The sequence below is a fragment of the Cyprinodon tularosa genome, unplaced genomic scaffold (genome assembly GCF_016077235.1).
Source record: "Cyprinodon tularosa strain WSP-4 unplaced genomic scaffold, ASM1607723v1 ctg5, whole genome shotgun sequence".
Lineage (NCBI taxonomy): Eukaryota > Metazoa > Chordata > Actinopteri > Cyprinodontiformes > Cyprinodontidae > Cyprinodon > Cyprinodon tularosa.
The window spans coordinates 2,252,395-2,272,627 of NW_024039229.1; the positions used below are offsets into that span (position 1 = coordinate 2,252,395).

The following is a 20,233-nucleotide window of genomic DNA, read 5'->3' on the forward strand; positions in this document are numbered from 1 at the left end:
AGTTACGCGCCGAAGTTTTGGTGGCGAGGAGAACTATAAGCTAGTATAATAATACGCGGAATAAATATGAGCGATAGTAGTAGGTGGGCCATGCCTTCAGCATGTGGCCCCCCAATAAATATGAGCGATAGTAGTAGGTGGGCCATGCCTTCAGCATGTGGCCCCCCAATAAATATGAGCGATAGTAGTAGGTGGGCCATGCCTTCGGCATGTGGCCCCCCAATGAAAGGTTTGCCCCCTCAAAAAACAACAAAAACACCATCAGAGCCAGCAGTAAACCACATTAGCTCTGGCTGCAGTTAGCCTCTGAGGCCTGCTGGTTGCCATGGTTCTCTCAACTTTATAACTTTTTTTTTTTTTTTAAGTGTACTTTTGGAGAACAATGGCAGGAGAAAAAGTAAAATTGCAATGTAACACTCTTATCTCCATGGGTGCTTCCCTGGAACCCAGCTGTGACAGCAGTGCATGCTGGGACCGCGGTTAGTCTAAAGAACGCACAGGTCTGCTCTGATGCATGCTCGGTAGAGAGGGCGGGACGAGAACAACATCTGGGGGTTTTTGTCCGTTCTTGGTCTTATTGTCTTTGTAGGCAATTGGAACAGTGCTGGTGCTGAGGATGATGATGTGATATTTGCTTTGTCTAATAAGCAATAAGCCCAGAGGAGCCGTGGGTTACAAGGATTTTACACCAGCGGGGCACGGCGGGAAGCATACCCACACACAAAAAATTTAATAATATAACTGAGAACAATTTTTTGCATCACTGAGTGAACAGCATACCATACCATTATGCACCGGACAGGACCAAAGTGCTGTACACAATCATAAAATACAATAAAATTATAAAATAAAAATAAAAATGAGTGTAAAATACAAATTAGTATACAAAGAGAATAAAACAAAGTAAAACCTCTTAAATTGTGCCAAAAGCCAAGGAAAAAAGATGAGTCTTAAGAAGGGACTTAAAAACAGCAGAGGCCTGTCTTATGCTCAGAGGCAGATCATTCCACAGCTTAGGAGCTGCCACAGAAAAAGCACAGTCTCCTCTGAGCTTGCATTTTGTCTTTGGGACCCTCAGAAGCAACTGATCAGCTGACCTGAGGGAACGAGAGGGTGTGTAAGAATGCAACAGCTCAGACAGATAACAAGGGGCAAGGCCATTAAGAGCTTTAAAAACAAATAAAATAATTTCAAAATCAATCCTAAAATGTACTGGCAGCCAGTGTAAGGAAGCTAAAACAGGGGAAATGTGGTTGAATTTTCGTGTACCTGTTAAAAGACGTGCAGCAGCATTTTGAACCCTCTGAAGTTGGGAAATATACAAATCACTGACCCCTGTATAAAGTGAGTTACAGTAATCCAGCCGTGTGGTCACAAATGCATGTATCACTGTTTCGAAATGCTGTCTGGAAAGAATGGGTTTTACTTTGGCTAGCTGCCTTAAGTGGAAAAAGCTGGACTTATGTCTTTACTTCAATCAATGGGGCTATTTTTAACTTAATATTAATATGTGGAGGATTTTGAGCAGAGGGATAATTCAGTTGTGCCACTGTTTGCAGCAGCATGCTCCATGCCTCTCTGTCATCCCAGTTTAAATCCCGTAGGACTGGAGAGAAGTCTCATGCTCCTTTCCCTTCACAGACATAACGTAACATGCCTCCAGACCAGCATTGGGCAGTTTTTTTTGTTTTCATCTTCGGCTGCGATTGTGGAGATGATCATGGTGCCTGAGTTCAACTGGCTGCTGAATTTGCGTTCTTTTTAATGGCTGCTCCCCAGTTACTCATCCACCCCCCATATTAGAGTTAAGTACAAAATTAAAGTTGAAAAGGCAGCATCCTCCTAAAATCAACACACAACTATCAATTCTGCCCACAAAATCAGATTAAGTGGGAAGAATGGTCGTGTAGCAAAACAAATACTACAATCATTGTAGGCACACTACACCAGTTGACACTGGCGCAGGGATATTTTGTGCTGTGTCTTACTGGATCTAAGTTTGGCTTAAACTGTACTTTACAACAGCATAGAACGTGTTTTATAAATGATGGTTGGTTTTTTGAAGCAGGTCTGTAATGACATCTTCAACTCCACGATGGAAAGCAATCTGCAGGGATTCCTGATAGCTGCTTGTTTGTTTGCTTGATGTGAACCAACAGAAGTCTCTTTGGGATATTGATGATGTGGGATGTCAGGCTCATCAGACTTCCTGGGAAGTTTAAAGCCTCATTAGATCTTCACTGCAGATTCAAGCTGTGGCTTAACCTCTCTACCAACTTCAAGTCTAGCCCAGTGCTGTCAGCTACTCTGGTTCTAGTATAATATGAAAACATTTGCTCTTTATTTGCCAAAGATACATCTGAGGAACCAAATTTTTGCACTGTATTTTAACAGGCTAAAATATTTGGTTCCTCGCATGTAACTCTGGCAAAGAGCAAATGTCTTCAACGAAGTAGTTATCCTCAATGATTAGAGGAATAAACACAGTAAAAGACCTGCTGCTAAATAGTTTTTGTTCCTATGTTATGTAGGGGAACACAGTATTTTAACATGTTGAAATATTTGGTTTCCCAAAGGGTGTAACTTTGTAATGATAGTTGGTCGGGACCCTCTAAGGGTGGAGGCTGACGGACCTACAGTTGCTTGACTCAAACACTTTCATTAGGGTTTTCTATTTTCCGAAAATGAAAAAAAAAAAAAAAAAAAAACATTAGTTAGATCCTTGTTGATTTTGAATCAAACCATCTGTTGATATTAAAAAGAACAGTATATTGCCTGACTTAACATTTATTAAACTTTCCCTTTACTTCCCTCATGACAACTGGCTTACTTGCTAACATACCAAATCATGTCATATGTTTTGGCCTAATTTCCTCACTGGATTTGAGTTCCTCCACAAAGCTTAAATACATATTTGAGGTTTTACAATTGTGATAAAACCTGATTAAAATTCTTTCTCAACAAAAGAAGAAAAATGCTGAAAAACAAACTGTTTGAATCAAAGTTCCAGACCAGAAATTGTAAAAAAACAAAAAACAAAACAAAAATAAAAACAGAGGCGCACTAAAACACTGTTTAGTGTAATCTTTTAATGGCTGCAGAATACCTGGAAAAGGAATTTTAAACCCAGTAACCCAATTACCCAGAACTTGAATGCCTTGGACCCACAAACTGACCTTTAGGATGTTTATATGTGGTATTAATTTTATTTCAGTCTGGAATGAAAAATGAGGGCAAATTGTTATGGATGTGCAGACTGCCCCTCTAATCTTTTGGGATTTAGTGTCAGTGTAGTTCAGATGCTACAGTCACAGCAGGCTTCGTTAGACTGTTCACTGTGGAAATTGCGCATTGTTAATGTTTTTTCTGGTGATCTCAGACAAGAAAGATTCTCTCGCATTTTTCAGTTGTGAATTATATCTTTAAAATTTATCTTTATAGATGTTATAATGAACCTGGAGTCTAGACTTTTGCCGTCTGTGTTCAGATTATCAGCATTCCAGACCTTACACTGACTGACTCACTTCTGACTAGTGGAGCACTTCTCTATAGAGATATTTTTCCCCCCGAAAAAAATAGCTTTTACTGGAGAAAATAAATTAATGTCTGAGGTTTTAGAATTAGAAGGAGCCATAACAGAAAAGGTAAACTGATGTTTGTCTCGGTTTAGAGCTCTTGTGGTTTGTTATAATTTGTGGATATGAGCGTCAGCTGGATGTGGGCAGAGATTTGCAATCTCCATATTACTGACCTGTTAGGATGTCACAGCAGGAGAGTGAGAGAGTAGGCTTTTTCTTTTAACTGCTATTAATGTTTGTCAAGTTATATGTTGGATGCTATTCTAGGCTGTTGTTTTTTTTGTTGATAAAGTCAACACACAGTACTAGTTGATCTTAGTTGTTCCTTTTATTTCAATGAGGGACATAGGAACGGCCTGACCTCAGTCTCAAAGTGACTTTTTGTTTGTTCCTTATGTTGGTCCTAAATGTAAAAAAGACAAAATTCATGACATTCTCTAAAGCTCCCTCCCAAAACTCACAGCATCACGGCATTAACACCTTAAGTGGAGAAGCAATTGAGATTGTGTCCTGTTATAAGTACCTGGGTATCTGGATAGATGACAAACTGTCTTTCACAACACATTTAGATAATATGTTAAAAAAGCTGAAAGCCCTGCTCGGCTTTTACTACAGACAAAAATCCTCTTTGATTCCCTCAGTGAGGAAAAGACTTGTTCAGACCACCTTCCTTCCTGTTTCTGACTATGGAGACATCATATATACAGTATGAATGCTGCCTCCTCAGCTCTCCACTCCCTGGACATAGTTTATCACAGTTACGTTTCAGCACCAACTCTGCCTTCAGGACTCATCATTGTGAACTGTATGCTCTGGTTTCATGGCCCTCTCTAAGCCTCAGAAGACAACATCATTGGCTTACTTTTATTTACAAGGCCATCCTGGGTAAACTCCCTGCATACCTGTGTCACCTCATATCTGTAGCTAACAGTGGTTATAACTCACGCTCTTCAAGTCGTGTTCTTTTCACTATTCCCAGGATCAACACAGATCTTGGCAAAACATTTTCATATGCAGCACCATGGTCGTAGCACAATATTCAAAACTCCCTGTAATTACGGACTCTTATTCCGCTACAGCATTTTAAATCACTATTGAAAACCGCTTGCACAGAGAATTGTAACTGTTATTCTAGAGTCTAGTTTATGATTGATTTTATTATGTTGTTTTTATATGTCTTATTGTACTGCTGCCTCTTGGCCAGGTCTCCTTCGAAAAAGAGATTTTATCTCAAGGGACTTCCTGGTAAAATAAAGGTTAAATAAAAATAAAAAAAACCTTGCTGCAGTGCCATCCTTAAAGAAGCATTTTCTTGGGATGTCTCTTTAACTAACTGAATCATTGAATGTCATGCTTTCAAAGATAAATGAAAAGTGGTCAGATAAGTCAGCACCTGTTACAGACACCTTGGAAATGTTTAGTCTTGTCCCTGTTTGTACATTTGGAGTATAACATGTTGAATTAAACCAGAGTTTCTAAGACAATCACAGAGTTCTTCTGCTCTTCTGTCATCAGGACTGTCAATGTGAATGCTGAAATATCCAGCAATAACAAAGCAGTCATATTCAACACATATCGCTTTAAACCCAACTTAGGATACTTAGGATGTTAATATTCCATTTACCTGGAGTCAAATATTCTAGTCAAATTTGAAATGAAAAACCTCATTTAGACTTCAGTAAATCTTTAAACAAGGTGGCCACACCCAAACCTTCGCTGAGTGTTCACACAAAGGAAAATATAGTCATTCTATTCTCTGTGAGAATAGAATGAGAATAAAGAATAAAAACATATCAAGTTTATGACCAGAACCTTGTTAATTAAAAAGGATTTTTGTGACAGATTCAATAAATCCAGTTTAAATGAATTTGTAGCTGACATTAACTTCGTATCTGGTTTTACCACACAGTTTATGGCTTTTATATTTCACTTTTTTACATCTCTCCTATGGCATATTACTGTTTTATATGCAAACTCTGTTTATACTAAATGTTTTTCGGTAGAGAAATAACTACAATCACGTTAGCATGTTCTCAAATCTTAAAACCTTTGTCACAGTTAATAGTTGTTAGATTTGAAGTGTAAGAGTGTTGATTACTTTTTTTGTTTTTCATATATAGAGAGCTTATAAAGATATTAATTAATGTATTTGTTTCTCCTAAACATCGTATCTCCGGTTTGTTCTTCTCTGCCAGTCAATTTGTGGATTTAGCTCTATGCTAGATTTGAAAATAATATAGAAAATCAGCCGCTATAATCCCCATTAATGTGAGTGAAACAAATCCATGTGCTCGGTTTTAATAAAGTTGAATATTTTATGTCTGCATTATTAAAAAAAGTTAAACCTTTTTTTGGTCATTTAAAAGATGTGAAATCAAACCTGTAAATTAAATCAAAACCAGAAATTGTCTGATTTGGTTATGTTGGTTACATACAAGCCAATAATTTGCATCTAAATTTCATTTAGAATTTTATGGAACAAAAATGTCTTCAGTGGAAATTGTTGATATAACTGCATTGAATAAATTATTTTCTTGAATGCAGCCTTTAAAGCTCTGAGCCTCACTGGTTCCTGCAGTTGAACGTTTTTTCTCCAGCACCACTGCTTCTCTGTGCTTTAGGGATTTAAGGACTAAAAGAAAAGAGGGTTCTAGACAAAACCCCCATTTTTAAGTTTGCACTGACTTTACTTTGATAAAATTTAGAGTGATGCAACAGCCTCATGGCTCCTCTCAAACTAATCTGGCATCGCTGCTTAAAACACATTATTAGCAATGTAATTCGTTTGACCTTTTAAAAAAACTGTTAACAAACCACTTTGAGAAGCACAAACTTCCAGCTAAATTTTCTGCTATAATTAGACTGGAGCAGAGGGCTGCTGGTGGAGTTTCACACAATCTTCCACAAATCAGAGGAAACTTCAACTTGTTGACAGAAGATTTAACTTCCTTCAGATTTTATAAATATCCTTTTTCTCATGTTTAAAACTAAATGAAATGTATCCCGAATAACAAATGGGTAAAAAATAGAAATATAGTGTTACTAGACAAAAAAGGAATCACTTTTACTTTTTGAAAAATATATGTTAGTCTTCAAATAAAATGGGGGAAAACTAACCAACAACAGAGATGTTTTTAAAAACCTTTGGAGCTTTAGAAACAAGTCACAATAAAATCCCCTAAAATCACTTTATTGACTTAAAGACCCCACATTTATACAATTTAATGAAATAAATCTCAAACAATCTCATGTGTAAAATATTATTGATAAACTTAAACATACAAACTTTAATGCACCTTTCCTTCCTTGTTTGCACCTTCTTTAATTACTATGCCAATATGTGACCAGTGAATTTCTCCGCTGTGAGATCAATAAAGCTCATCTAATCTAATCTTTATTAAAAAAAAATATTTATCAGAAAAAAATTACCCATTTAAAGGAACAAAGAAAAACACCACTTTGAAGAAACAGTTGAGAAAACACAAGTTTTCCTGATAGAAAAATTCTTTCAAACGACTTGAGTGAGATCAAGATCAAGAAACAAAAAGACAATAGTGATACAAATTTTACTTAACTGAATTAATGAATAATAAATGTAAATTATTTGATAAAAGTCTGACATTGACAAATATGAATCTGACTCTGGCTTAATAAATCTGTTGTGTTTAATTAACCCATATAACTAAATCCCAAATGAAAGCACAAAAGCAGAATTGCAAAAACAGAAAAGTCTCAAAAGAAAGGTTTCAAACATTAAGAGATTAATTCTAAGTCATTTACATTTTTTGATATTGTGATTTATAGACTTTTTCCTCAGCCTGTTTTTCATTGTGAATTTAGTTGCCGGTCTTCACATTCATCAAATTTTCTCCTTCGCTGTTCATCTGTAAAAATGTTGATAAATAGACAGATTGTTTTTTATTAATCAGGTTTTTTTTAAATAAACTTCTGAAATCCAGTGGAAAATGTAATCAAAGATTGACCCTAAAGGTATTACACTCCAAGAACATTTTATTATAATTAACTTACTTTCTTGGGATTTGATCCATCTGAAGAGGAGGATGCCGTGTCAGAAGCTAAAAAAAAAATGAAATGTAAACTTTTCTATTTGGCTTTAAAATTGTTCCATCAGCAACATAATATTATGAGACAAAGCAAAATGAAAATATTTGTAATACTCACTATTTGCCCGCTTAAATCCTGAAAAAAAAACAGCATAACATTTATTTATAGTTTTTATAAAAGGAAACTATTATAAAATATTTGCATTTAAATGAATTAAATCAGGAAATCTTGAAATGTAATGTTTACTCAGAAGCATTAAACGATAAATATAGCTGAAATATAAACAAATAGTATGTAAGCAGGTTTTATGATTCTTGGAACATATCTTTGGTTTCTCACCGTTATCTCTCTTCTTCCACCAGACGACTCCAGCAATGATGGCAACCAGAACCAGAAGTGCAGCAATAACAACCCCAATAATCATCCCAATGGGGAATCCTGAAAGAAAATTATTTAAATTGATTAAACTAAGTAAAATATCACAAAAAAAATAAAACAAAAAAACATTTGAAACAAATGTGTTGGGGGTGAAAAAATATTAAAGCCTTGGAGTAACAACTGCAGTAAAAATATTGATTTTGATAAAGCATCACTGTTATTTAAGCTCTGAATTTTTACTTATAGTTTGAGTTTATCCAAACATCACTTTGTGCTTATGAACTAAAATCAAATGTGGTCAACTTGTTGAGCTTTAAGGGTTTTAGAAGCATTTCTGCCTGGAAAAAATCCTAACTGAAATAAATGAAAAATAGCTTCATAATTATCAGACTTAGATGCAAGCCTTTAAAATTTGTGCAAAGGTAAGACATATAAACACTGTTTTAATTGGAACCATTAATTCAACTTTTCCTATTTCTGATTTATTTGTTATTAAAAAGATTTTTTTTTTTACCTCAGGCACAATAAACATTTTATAAACACAGAATACATAAACAGCTCTTTATGCGCTCTTTCTAACTACATAGTTTTAAACACAATGAAAAAACTTTTAAAAACCAGGAAAAACCTTAGATTTTATAAATCAATATATTTAGTTAAACACATTTGTTCTTTTCAGAGGTTTTAGTGGGAGTTGTGGCAGGCGGAGTGATATTTTAGCACAATTTAGCCAAATGTAACAAAATTATGAGAAATAATTTTTTCACCTCATGAAAGTGGAAATCTGGTCTCAATAAAGTATTGACTTCCATTATAGGAGTTATTCTGCATAACAAAGAGCCTTTGGCAATGACATTTGCTCGCTTTATCATTATCAGTTTCAGCAAGAAGAGGGCTCTTCTGTTATGGTGTTTTTCTCACGGAGTCGGACGTGTAAAGGAACTTTAAATCTCCTTCCTGTGTTCAGATTGTTCTAAAAAACACAAAATATTGTGCAAAACCCATTTACCTGTGGAAGTAAACATTTCCGCAAACTAATTAATACTATGAGGACAAATCAATAGTATTCCAATAATAAAAATAATTTCTACTTTTCTGTTTATTTTGTGTTTATTATTTCTTAAGTATCTTAAAACATCAATCACTAGGATGATTTTAACAGACCATCACTGCCAACGTTTCTGCCTTTCTGCAGATTTAATTTGATGGAGGAACACCCTCTTCCTTCTGTTTATAAACAGCCTGATGGGAGACCTCTCAGGTCTGCTGCTCTCTTTTAGGTTGAACCAATATTTTTGCTGCCAGACCTCATGCTGCTCTTTTGTACGTTTATTTTTTCAAAACATCAAAAACATAATATTTATTTAAAACTGAAGTTTTAAATGACTAAATTTGAAATGATGCATTTCTACCATAATTCTATGCTGCTGAAAACAAACAGCCAGCAATGAACCCAATCATGAAGATAAAAAGAATTCAGGATTCATTTCCGTGTTGGAGTTTAGTAAACTTGTAATTGATGAAGATTCTCATCAACTTTAATTTCTCAGCTTAGCTGCACTGTAGGAGCTCCATCATTACTCTACTGTAAATAGTCTTGTTAGAAAAATTTATCTTTCACTTCTGTTGAACACGTCCATTGAATCTGATTTAGGCTGAGCTCCCATCATAGGGGAGATGTTGACCTGTAGCTGCTGAGGAGATGGTAGAGATCCAACTAAATATTTATATGTTTGCCTCAAATAAACAGTTTAAGCCACTAATCTTTTTTTAGGAGAAGTTATATTAATAATGTCCATCTCCTTTATATCAGGACATGATCTCCTCCTTCTGATCTGCATTACAGGCCTGTTAATTTTTAACTGAACTTTATTGATCTCACATTGGAGAAATTTATCTCTGCATTTAACCCATCCCCTTGGGGAGCAGTGGGCTGCCATCGTGCGGCGCCCGGGGATGTAGGGTTAAGGGTCTTGCTCAGGGAGCCAGAGTGGCAGTCTGGGGGAGTGGGGGATCAAACTCCCTATACCCTAACCACTAGGCCGCCACTCCCCCATTAAAACTCTGTCCTTCGAGCTGGATATGAACCAGCAACCTAAGGATGTCTTCTAATGTTCTCTACAGTCCTCCACTCTACCGACTGAGCTGTGGAAGGTAGAGAGCTGTTAGTTAAATAATGTGTGAAATAATATAAAACAATATATAAATATGTTACCAAAATGTAGAATAAGAAACTGAAGATAAGATAGATGGAAAAATAAACCAATAAACAAGTGAACAAATTTAAGATATGAGTAAACAAAAGGGTGGAAAATAATAATTGTATGACTTTTTAAGGCTTTTAGATGACTGTTTATGACCTTTTAAGACCTTTGTTTCAACTTTAGTTTAACCCCAAAGAGATGTAAAGCAGAAAACCTGAAACTAATTTTGTGCTCTTCTGTTTTTCCAATATGAAATAAATGAAAAAATAAATTAAGCAATGTAAAGTGACAAACTTGAGTATCTACAACAAATATATATAAATAAAATCATGTTTTAACTACATATTGTTTTTAAATTCCATTAATAATACTAAAGTTTTACCTTCATTAGTTCTGATCTTTGTTTTGTCCAGAGGAGTGACGACATCTCTGTTATCACCAGAGAGCTGAAACACACATTCATATTTGGTCCCATCCTCAGATGATGGAAGGTTCAGGTCAACGCTCATCTGGAAGGTTCCATCATTGTTAGGGAGGATCTCTCCTTTCTCCACACCATCATGGATCTCTGCTCCATCTTTCCTCCAGAACATTTCTGCTCTACTGGGGTAGAAACCTGTAGCAAAGCAGCTGACCTGAGAGGAGGAAGACTTCTGGAGGAAGGACACTGAGGGACGATCTGGAGATGGAGACAATTAGAGTTTAAATATAAACTGTTTGGGGAATAATGTCTGTTTAAATGCAGATTGATTTAAATGTTTAAAAATGAATAAAATATAAAAACTGAGTCACATTTAAAATGCAGTGAAGTGAAACAAAATTCCCTTGAACATTTTTGGTAAAATAAAACATTAAAATAATGTTTATTTAAATAAAAATCGGGAAAGGTTTCTCTACCTGTTCTCATCAGAGAGCTCCTGCCATAGTTCACATACTTCTTTAGCCACTCAGGACACAGTTGGTTGAGGTAGTTCTTATAGTACTCCAGCTCAGCTCTGTTATTGTTCCATTTGTATGTAGTAATTACAGCCTGTTGTTTTGGAGCAACCCAGGTGTTTGTGTTCCATGTTAGAAAGTCTTCCCCATCATAGCCATACTGTTGATAGCCAGTAACCTCTCCAGTGTCAGCATCCCACTCACAGCCGTACATGTACTGGAAAATGTGGACACCTAGAAGAGAGTAAATGCAATCTCACTTTAGTTTTCTTAAACGCTCATTTTTATTAAAACACCTTTAGACATCTTAGAGATAAACTAAAATTAATTGTTGAGAAAAAACTTATTTAATATCCTCCATAGAAAATTTCATCACGAACAGATTTACTTCCTGCATAGTTTATTTTCACTGATCAAAGCACTGCGACTTAATATAATCTATACAGTTGGTATGAAGGGATTGTGGAAGATTATGAATTAAGATAATCTCATCATCCATTTAGTTTTCTGCTCTCTACAGCTTCAGTCTCTGTTCTCCATCCTCCATCAGTGTCTCTGATCTTCCTGCTTCCTCTCAGTCTCTAATGTTTCAGCTGATCTTCTCTCCTCCATCTCTGTGTTTCTTCTCTAAACATGGAAACAAACAGACCTGTCCACAGATCTCCTCGCTAGAACCAGAACCACTGACCCAGGAGCTCCTTCTCTATAAAGCAGCTCCATCTAAAGCAGCTGTTGATCAGGATGGTTTTTCCAGATGTTCCCTCCTGATCAGAGGAAACCTGATTAAAGCTTCAGTCCATCAATAAACTGTCAGTGATCAGTGAGACAGTCTGAGCTGCTTCCAGCTGCCATCAGGATGATCTTCCAGCTGCTGATCAATAAAGTCCCAGTTTAGCTGCTCTCAGCTCTTTATTTCTCTGTTTGCTTCCAGACGACTGAAGGAGCAGAAACCTGATTGTGTCTCATGAAGCTTCCTGCTAACCAGACCAACTGTGTTTCTGCTCTGAGCTGCTGAGACGTTTGTTCCCTGAGTGTCTGAAGAACATGGAGGACATGATGGAGAGAAAAGCAGCTTCATCCAGCAGCTGCTGCTGGAAACAGAGAAGCTGCAGCAAAGAGCCTCGACCGTCTGAACGGTTCTACTGGGTTTGATCCAATCTGCTGAACCTGAAGGACAAACTGCTTCCAGCGTCACAAAGTTCTGCTTCCCTCTGAACCCAGAGATGGTTGGACCTGCTCTGCTCCACTGGATGCAGCTGGAGGAGGTTCCTCACTAAGAGCAGAACCACGTCTGGGTTTAACGTTCCTCTCATGGTCCTCTGAGGTGACCTGCTGGTTCTTCTCCAGCAGCAGAGGTCCAACTCTTCTCTCCCAGCATGGAGCAGACTAATCATCCCGTCTCTGTCTCATTTCTGTCTCTGAACAGACGGAGGAGAAAAGCTGCGTCTATAATGAAGGTTCTGGACCAGAGCGGTTCTGATCCACAATAAACGACCTGCTGGACTGAGATCAGCTCAACAGAACCGGGTCAGACTGTCTGACACATGTTGGCTCTCAGCTACAGGTTCTACATCTGAACCAGAACCAGTTTGGACCTCAGTTTCAGTTTGGTTCTAGATCCTGATCCACCAGCTGAGGGTCAGCAGGAAGGGAGGCGACAGGTCAAAGGTCAGGAAGCTGGAGAACAGCAGAACATGTTCCTGAAGGTTCTGATGTCTGGAAGGTTCTGAAGCGACTGTCAGTGATGGAGACCCAGAGAGGAAATCATCTCTGATCTCAGGTTTTAGGTTTGATTCTTCATTTGGACTCATTCAGGATTTTTCTGCTTGTTTTTGGTTCTTTGACCAAATATGGAAACATTTCAGGATTTTATTGATCAGAGAATCGATTCTATTTCTATCTGATGTCATTTTATTCATTCATAGATTTTATTGATCATTTTTTTTCAGCTAATTCAGCATCAAACGGATCATTGATGGTTCTGACAGAACCGACAGCCTTCAGTCATTCTGACCTGGTTTCATCTCATCTGGACTTTATCTACCAAACAAACTGGTTCTGTTCAGTAAAGTTCTGCTGCTGGTTCCTTTCAGTCCAAATGGGTCCATTTTACTGATGTTCTGTCTGTTAACTGGATTTAAACTCATTTCCTCTGAGAACAAACGGATCTTCCTGCAGCGTCTCCATCCTGCTCGGCGCCGCTCAGCTCGGTCCAGAACCTGGTTCTGATGGAGCGCTTTCCTGTGGGTAGGGGCTAACTGTTAAAGTTCTGGTGGGAAAGTGTTCCTGATATCTGTTGATTAATGTGAGACGAACAGAACCACTGAGTTCTACAGAGGTTCTGGTCTCAGAGGGTCTTCAGCTGTGGGAGGTTCTTCCTTTGGTTCCGTTCTTCAGCCTCTAACAGCAGAACTGGGTCATGGTCTGGTTCTGCTGGTTTTTGTCCAGCAGAACCAGTTTAACTCTTTACTGGAACCAAAAAGGATCCAAACCTGAACTTTTTCATGACCTTTGACCTCTGCAGGACCTTCTGACTGGCTAACGGTCACCTTTCAGCCAATTAGAGTCCATTTCCTCTTTGACCCTGATGAAGATGATGGAGCTTCATCTGAGCTGCTGGACCAGAACCAGAACTCCTGATCCTTCCTCTAACATCTCGCTTCATCAGTTCAGGAGCTTCCTCTTCCTCTCTGCAGACCTGAACCTTCAGCAGGTTTTCTAGAAGCTTCCACTGAAGCAGAGTTCATCTCCAGGGTTTGATCCCTGCAGGAACATCAGCACAGAAGCAGCTTCAATGTTCCAGCTGAGATGGATCCTCTGTGGTTCTGAAGGTCCATCATTCCTGCTCCTCTCCTCTGATGCTCTCACAGCTCTGCTCTCTCTGCAGCTTCAAGGCCAACAGATCCCAGAAGAACCTTCAGAGCTGAAGATGCTGCAGCTCTGCTAACAACAGAACCAGAACCAACTCTAACTGGGCAGACTGGTGTATGGAGAGCAGAACCAGCTGATGGTCCGGTTCCTCCCAGCAGCAGAGCTTCTGTCTGTGGAGGATGGAGACTCCTGGACATGGAGCCAGGTGGCAGTCTGAGAGGAACCAGAGGATCTACCTGAAGGAACCACAGCTGCTCAGGAACAGAACCATCAACTAGGATCTGTTCTGGTTCTGGTTGGACCCAGATCCTCCTTTGTTCTCCTTCATGTTTCTGTGTTTGGAGACGCTGCTTTGCCTTCAGGAAAAACTGACTTCATGTTTTTATCAAGTGAAGCTTTAAAAGATCCAAAAGTTTCTGAAAACTGGAAACATCAGAACTTCTCTGATGTTTCTCTGCAGCTTCAGTCTCTGTCCTCCATCCTCCATCAGTGTCTCTGATCTTCCTGCTTCCTCTCAGTCTCTAATGTTTCAGCTGATCTTCTCTCCTCCATCTCTGTGTTTCTTCTCTAAACATGGAAACAATCAGACCTGTCCACAGATCTCCTCACTAGAACCAGAACCACTGACCCAGGAGCTCCTTCTCTATAAAGCAGCTCCATCTAAAGCAGCTGTTGATCAGGATGGTTTTTCCAGATGTTCCCTCCTGATCAGAGGAAACCTGATTAAAGCTTCAGTCCATCAATAAACTGTCAGTGATCAGTGAGACAGTCTGAGCTGCTTCCAGCTGCCATCAGGATGATCTTCCAGCTGCTGATCAATAAACTCCCAGTTTAGCTGCTCTCAGCTCTTTAATTCTCTATTTACTTTCAGAAAAAGCACTGTTAATCTGGTTGTGTGTCAGGTTTCCTGTCAGAATAATAATATTTCAAACTTGTTACTCAATACAACTTCCTTTACTGCTGAATTCCTTTTTGTTCAAGGCAAAATTACTTGTGGTCAAAGGCAAATAAATATTTATAGAATGACAGTTGACTTAAAAATGGTTAAATGATTATATAAAACAACATAAATACATGGGATATTTTTTAAAGGCGTTACATAGCTATTTTCCTTTTATTAAATTTGTCTGAGAATTTAAAGAGTATAGGTTTACATGTTGAGCAAGTTTTTTTTTTTCTGCGTTTATTTTGAATTCTGTCCATTTCAGTCCTCAATTAAATTAAGTCCACCCCGACAGCAATACAACTTAAAGTGTTAATATCATGCGGGCAGAAATGTATCTTTAATTTTGTCACTTAATTATTTATTTTACTCTAATCTCATTAGTAAAATTAAAACTACCACTGTATGCTTTCTTGGTCTGGCAATTTGCTAATAATAAAAGAAATTCCTACAAGGAGCCAAATATTGAACGTTTTTATGCCAAAAACAAACACTGATCAGACTCATACAAAGTATATGTGCCACAGAGCAAAATTTGTTTATTATTTTAAATCTTTGGAAGCCAAGCAGTCATACTGATTGGAAACTGTTTTATTAATTGTAGTTTTCTCCTGATAATGACATAACTATTTCATTATCATGGTTAAACTATTGTTTTTTTTTGTTTTTTTCAAAGATACGTATCTTATTATGATGAGAAAACATTATTGTTTGCTTGTCATGAGATGATTTTCATGAATCAAACATGGGGAAAAAATCATCTAACCAACAACCTTGTCTCATCACCTAAAAGTTAGGTTATTCATAAGATTATTCCTAGAATTACACATGACTAACATGTATAAATCCTCTCCTGCTGTTGTGTTTTTGAAGGATGAAGTCCTAATTATTTTAACTCATCTCATCAATCAATCATTCAAGAAAGCAAAGATTTTTTTCTCAAGATGAGGAAAAAAAAGGACTTTGCTGAGGGTTCCTTACTGCCTTAATTCACTGTGGTATTTTAGTCATTTCAGCTCTGTAAAATATTTCATAAAATATTTCTTTTCATAAAAGAAATAGAAAACTGCTGGAGGAAACATCATTCTCCTCCAGCAGTTGTACTATGTAAAAAATATATTTTTGGCATGTAGAATGTTTGGTTATACAAAAATAACATTTTAGAAAACTACCCTTAAAATATTATATATGTCTTTTAGTGTGCCAATATTCTACTGCTCAGTTGTACATTTTAAAGTCTGTTTGTTTAACCACTCAGCCATGTTGCAAATCCTGTTTTCAAGGTCACAAAAAAAAAGTTTATTTTGAGGATGACATGCAGAGGCATCTCTACAAGCTGTACTGAAGAGAGTGTAAGTGTCTGATCTCCATAGGGATTTTATTTTCAAGACCCTAAAAACTAACATAAAATAATACACATTAAAAGTATTTGCTATTTGTTTTACTAATTGCAAATAAGCAAAAAAAAAAAAAAAAAAAAAAAAAAAAAAAACTGAATCTGATCTGAATATTTTCATGTAGAGCATCCATTTAGTATCAGGTTACTTTATATAACACTGCTATAAAACTTTTGGATTTACAAGTTCTGCTTCTTTTTCCACATGAAAACCTCTGCAAAAGGGCTCCATCTAATGGGAACTATTACCTATATAAATAATTTTGACTTGATTATCTTTTAAAAATGTATTTTTCTTAGCAAATTTTGATGTATAATAAGAGACATTTGAGTTTCTTATAAGTACTTTAAATTTCACTATCTAAACAAAAACTATTTGATTTTTGTATTAAAAGGGTTTTAAAAAATCTCATGTTACAATAATTTTTTCATGAAATAATATCAGTATTTTTTAATCTTTAAAACAACACTTAGAATTACATTAAAAAATTATTAGAAAAGGGGAAATAAAGTTGTCAAACTTTCTGTAATTTTCTAGTGAGAGAAAAAAAAAAAATCTACCTTGTGACTGATTAAACCGCTGCATTGCAACTTTTATGTTATTGCTGAAGCTTGGTACATAGCCCAGAAGAATATTAGTCTGTTGTTCGTCATACTCCTGGCCCAGGTTCTCAGTCATCCAGCTCTGCTTGCTTTCAAATCTGTTGGTCTTGCTGTCAAAGTACCCCATCAGCTCATCATTCACAAGATTCACAGCTACAAACTCGGGGAACTGACTCAGACCAGTGGTGCCGGTGTAGAATGCCTTCCACGAGTGTATAACTGTAATAAATATGAAACAAAGAGATGGAGAGAAATGACTACACAAAAAGCAACATTCTTTTATATAAATCTTCCATATTAAGATAAAATAAGTTAACCAACATCAACCACCTTATTCATTGAATTAAAAAGCTTTTTGAAAATACAATTAGTGATTTGGTCCATAATCCTTAGTTTTTTGGGTCATGTTTGACAATGTATCGAATAAGCAAAGTCTTGGGAAAACGCACTTAAAACAAAACCAACTAAAATAATAAATGAAAATAACAAATTATCATCAGCAGCGGAACTTCTTACCAGCAGAAGTGGCCTGGATACAAAGGAAAGTCACCAATAACTGCTTCATATCTGCAGGTAATCTACCAGATCTCAGTAATGGTGAACTACTGCACTCAAACACATATATACCTCAGACTGACTGGGAGGGATTAGCTCTGGTGGGCGGGGCCACCAGCGGACCAATAGGAATTCAGAAAATTATTTTCTGATTGGTTTCTAGGAAGATTCTACAGCTAGACGTTTCACTCAAGTAATAAAAAACGCAAGTCGCACTAACGAGAGATTAACACTTTCTATCTTCCCGAAAATGTGTCTCTTATCTTGATAATTTTGATAAATTAGCAAAAGGAAACAACATAATGATTTATCTATTTTCAGACTTAATCTGACGGAGGTAACAGTGTTTTTGCTTTGAACCAATTACCTATTGTCCAACATTTGGAAGGGTGTTTAAAAAAACTATTTCAGCAAAAAGTATTCATCGTTGGTAAAATTCGAAGTATCGTTTAACGTACAATAAATAAACGACATTTTAATCCAGTTTTACAAAGATCTTACATAGTATTTTAGATATATTACCTGCCGCGATATCTTGTAGGCCCATAGCCAACAGAGCCACAAAAATAACACTTTTCATTTTGTTCCGTCGCTGTTTACTCTCACAAAAATGAAATGATTCCGTTCTCTGTCACTGATGCGCGGTTATGCTGTCTCCTGCGGGATTCAAGGCTCAAATAGAGGGTAAATGTTCAATGGTCAGTAATATCCTCCACTTCAACCAATGGAAATTTTTGAATTAGGACAACGTCATCTAAATCTCGGTAGAATTGAATGAGTAAGGATAGGAACGAAAGTGAAAGTAGCAATATTTTCAGGGTAACTGTAGGGTTGAGCTTTAATTCATTTCTTTGTTTTTATTTTAGTGATGGCTATCTCTGAAACCTTATGAAAGTTTTCCTGTTTTAATTCTGAATACTAAGCTCTGCCATGGGCAGATTACCAAAGTAAATGTCCTTCCCTGTGAAATAAATTAACCTCTGTGATATATGTGATATGCAATCAACTGGTTTTCCTTATAGAAAACTTTGTCTCAATTTGACTGTATGATCTGGTTGAACTGTAAAGTGCCTTGAGATGACATGTGTTGTGAATTTGGCGCTATATCAATACACTGAACTGAAATATATATATATATATATAATATATATATATATATATATATATATATATATATATATATATATATATATATATATATATATATATATATATATATATATATATATAGCCTATATACAGACAGAGAGAGATAGTATCATTTTGTTAAGATAGACCATATAGAAATATGTAGTATTTGAAAAAAAAAAAACAATAATCCAATTAATTGTGAGTCTGATACGTTTGTGAATTCTCTAATACTGAGATTACAGTGCCCTCTACAGGTAAAAAAATAGATTTTTTTTATTATTTTTTTTCTTTTTGTTCTCTATTTTTCTTTTTTCCTATGAACCCTTAGCTAAACTCCAATCTGAAACTGGTCTTGAGATGTTGTTATAGAGAGCATCACTCCTTCGAACAGAATCTAACACTTTAAGGTATTCTTTTTAATCGGAATACAATCTTCATATTTCTTGCTGTTGATCTGGTCATTTGGAGGGGAAAGGGAGGTATGCACTGTTATTGCGGTTGTGCACCTTAAGGAAAATCGTCTCTAGTGAGCCTTTCTGCATGTAAAGGTTCTTTTTTAGTGTAATATGATCGATAACAGAGGGTCAACCCTGAAAATGCTCCTCTGCTCCTCTACCTCTCTTCCTGCCCCCCCCCCCCCCCCCCCCCCTTCCTGTGCATTCAACTAGACTATGCTTCTTTGATTGCTTTTTTTTTGTACTTTATTAAACAATTTCAAAATTACAAAATAGGCACAAGTAAACATAAACTGTCAACATGCTGATGAAGATTCTCAGTCATCCAGATCATAGTCATTACGTAAAAGTAAAAAAAAAAAAAATAAATCCCTGGACTTGGTTTCCAACATTTCAAATCTTGGAAACCAAGTCCAGTGGATTTATTTTGTACTTTTACGGAATAAAGTGTCAACCAAAAATAGCCAAGCATTCCTTTAACCAGATTTACCATAGCCATATGAATTGCCTTGACTACAGACAGGAACTGTTTCTGTGGACAATTTAAGTAAAAAAAAATAAAAATAAATCTAGATAATCTAAAATGTCACCCTCTGTATCCATTAAGTGCACAGTGGCCTAAACTCCCCTTTCCTCCCAGTCCTTATAGTAAAATGATTTTCTCTTGTAGAATATATTATTTATTCCAAACAATCATATTATGTCGATTGAGATTGTGTTTGTATAGCATTTTCCAGTATATTGATATCTTTGTGTGCTAATCTGACAATTTAATGTGTAACTTTGAGGGATCAAAGTCACATTTCAACAAAAATTTAATTCAACTAACTCTGAAAAAGCTGAATAAGGAAACCAACCATTTTAATTAAATTAAAGAATTCATCACCTCAAAATCAATAACCTTCATCCCTCCCTGTGTTATTGGTTTTTGAATGTCAGTCTTTCTGATCAAATGCTGTTTATTATTCCATATAAAACTGTAATTAATTTGATGGATTTTTTTTATTGTACTGTTTGGTATATTTAAACTGTGTGCTTGAAAAATTCTTGTTGATATCCTCTCCATTTTTGTGAAGCTGAGGTTCTGATTGGCTAATTACAAAGTTAACGCACCCTGA

At 36.4% G+C, this 20,233-nt stretch overlaps 1 protein-coding gene across 1 annotated transcript; it reads right to left on the reverse strand.

Moving 5' to 3' along the window:
• Window positions 1-480: 480 nt before the first annotated feature.
• LOC119795105 (major histocompatibility complex class I-related gene protein-like) lies at window positions 481-17,551 on the reverse strand. Its single transcript, XM_038302929.1, has 7 exons — window positions 17,491-17,551; window positions 16,933-17,193; window positions 11,123-11,395; window positions 10,608-10,904; window positions 7,983-8,081; window positions 1,098-1,167; window positions 481-640 (listed from the first exon to the last, which is right to left on the reverse strand). The coding sequence occupies exons 1-7, from the start codon at window positions 17,537-17,539 to the stop codon at window positions 481-483; spliced, it is 1,209 nt and encodes a 402-aa protein (XP_038158857.1). The 5' UTR covers window positions 17,540-17,551.
• Between the last annotated feature and the right edge of the window lie 2,682 nt (window positions 17,552-20,233).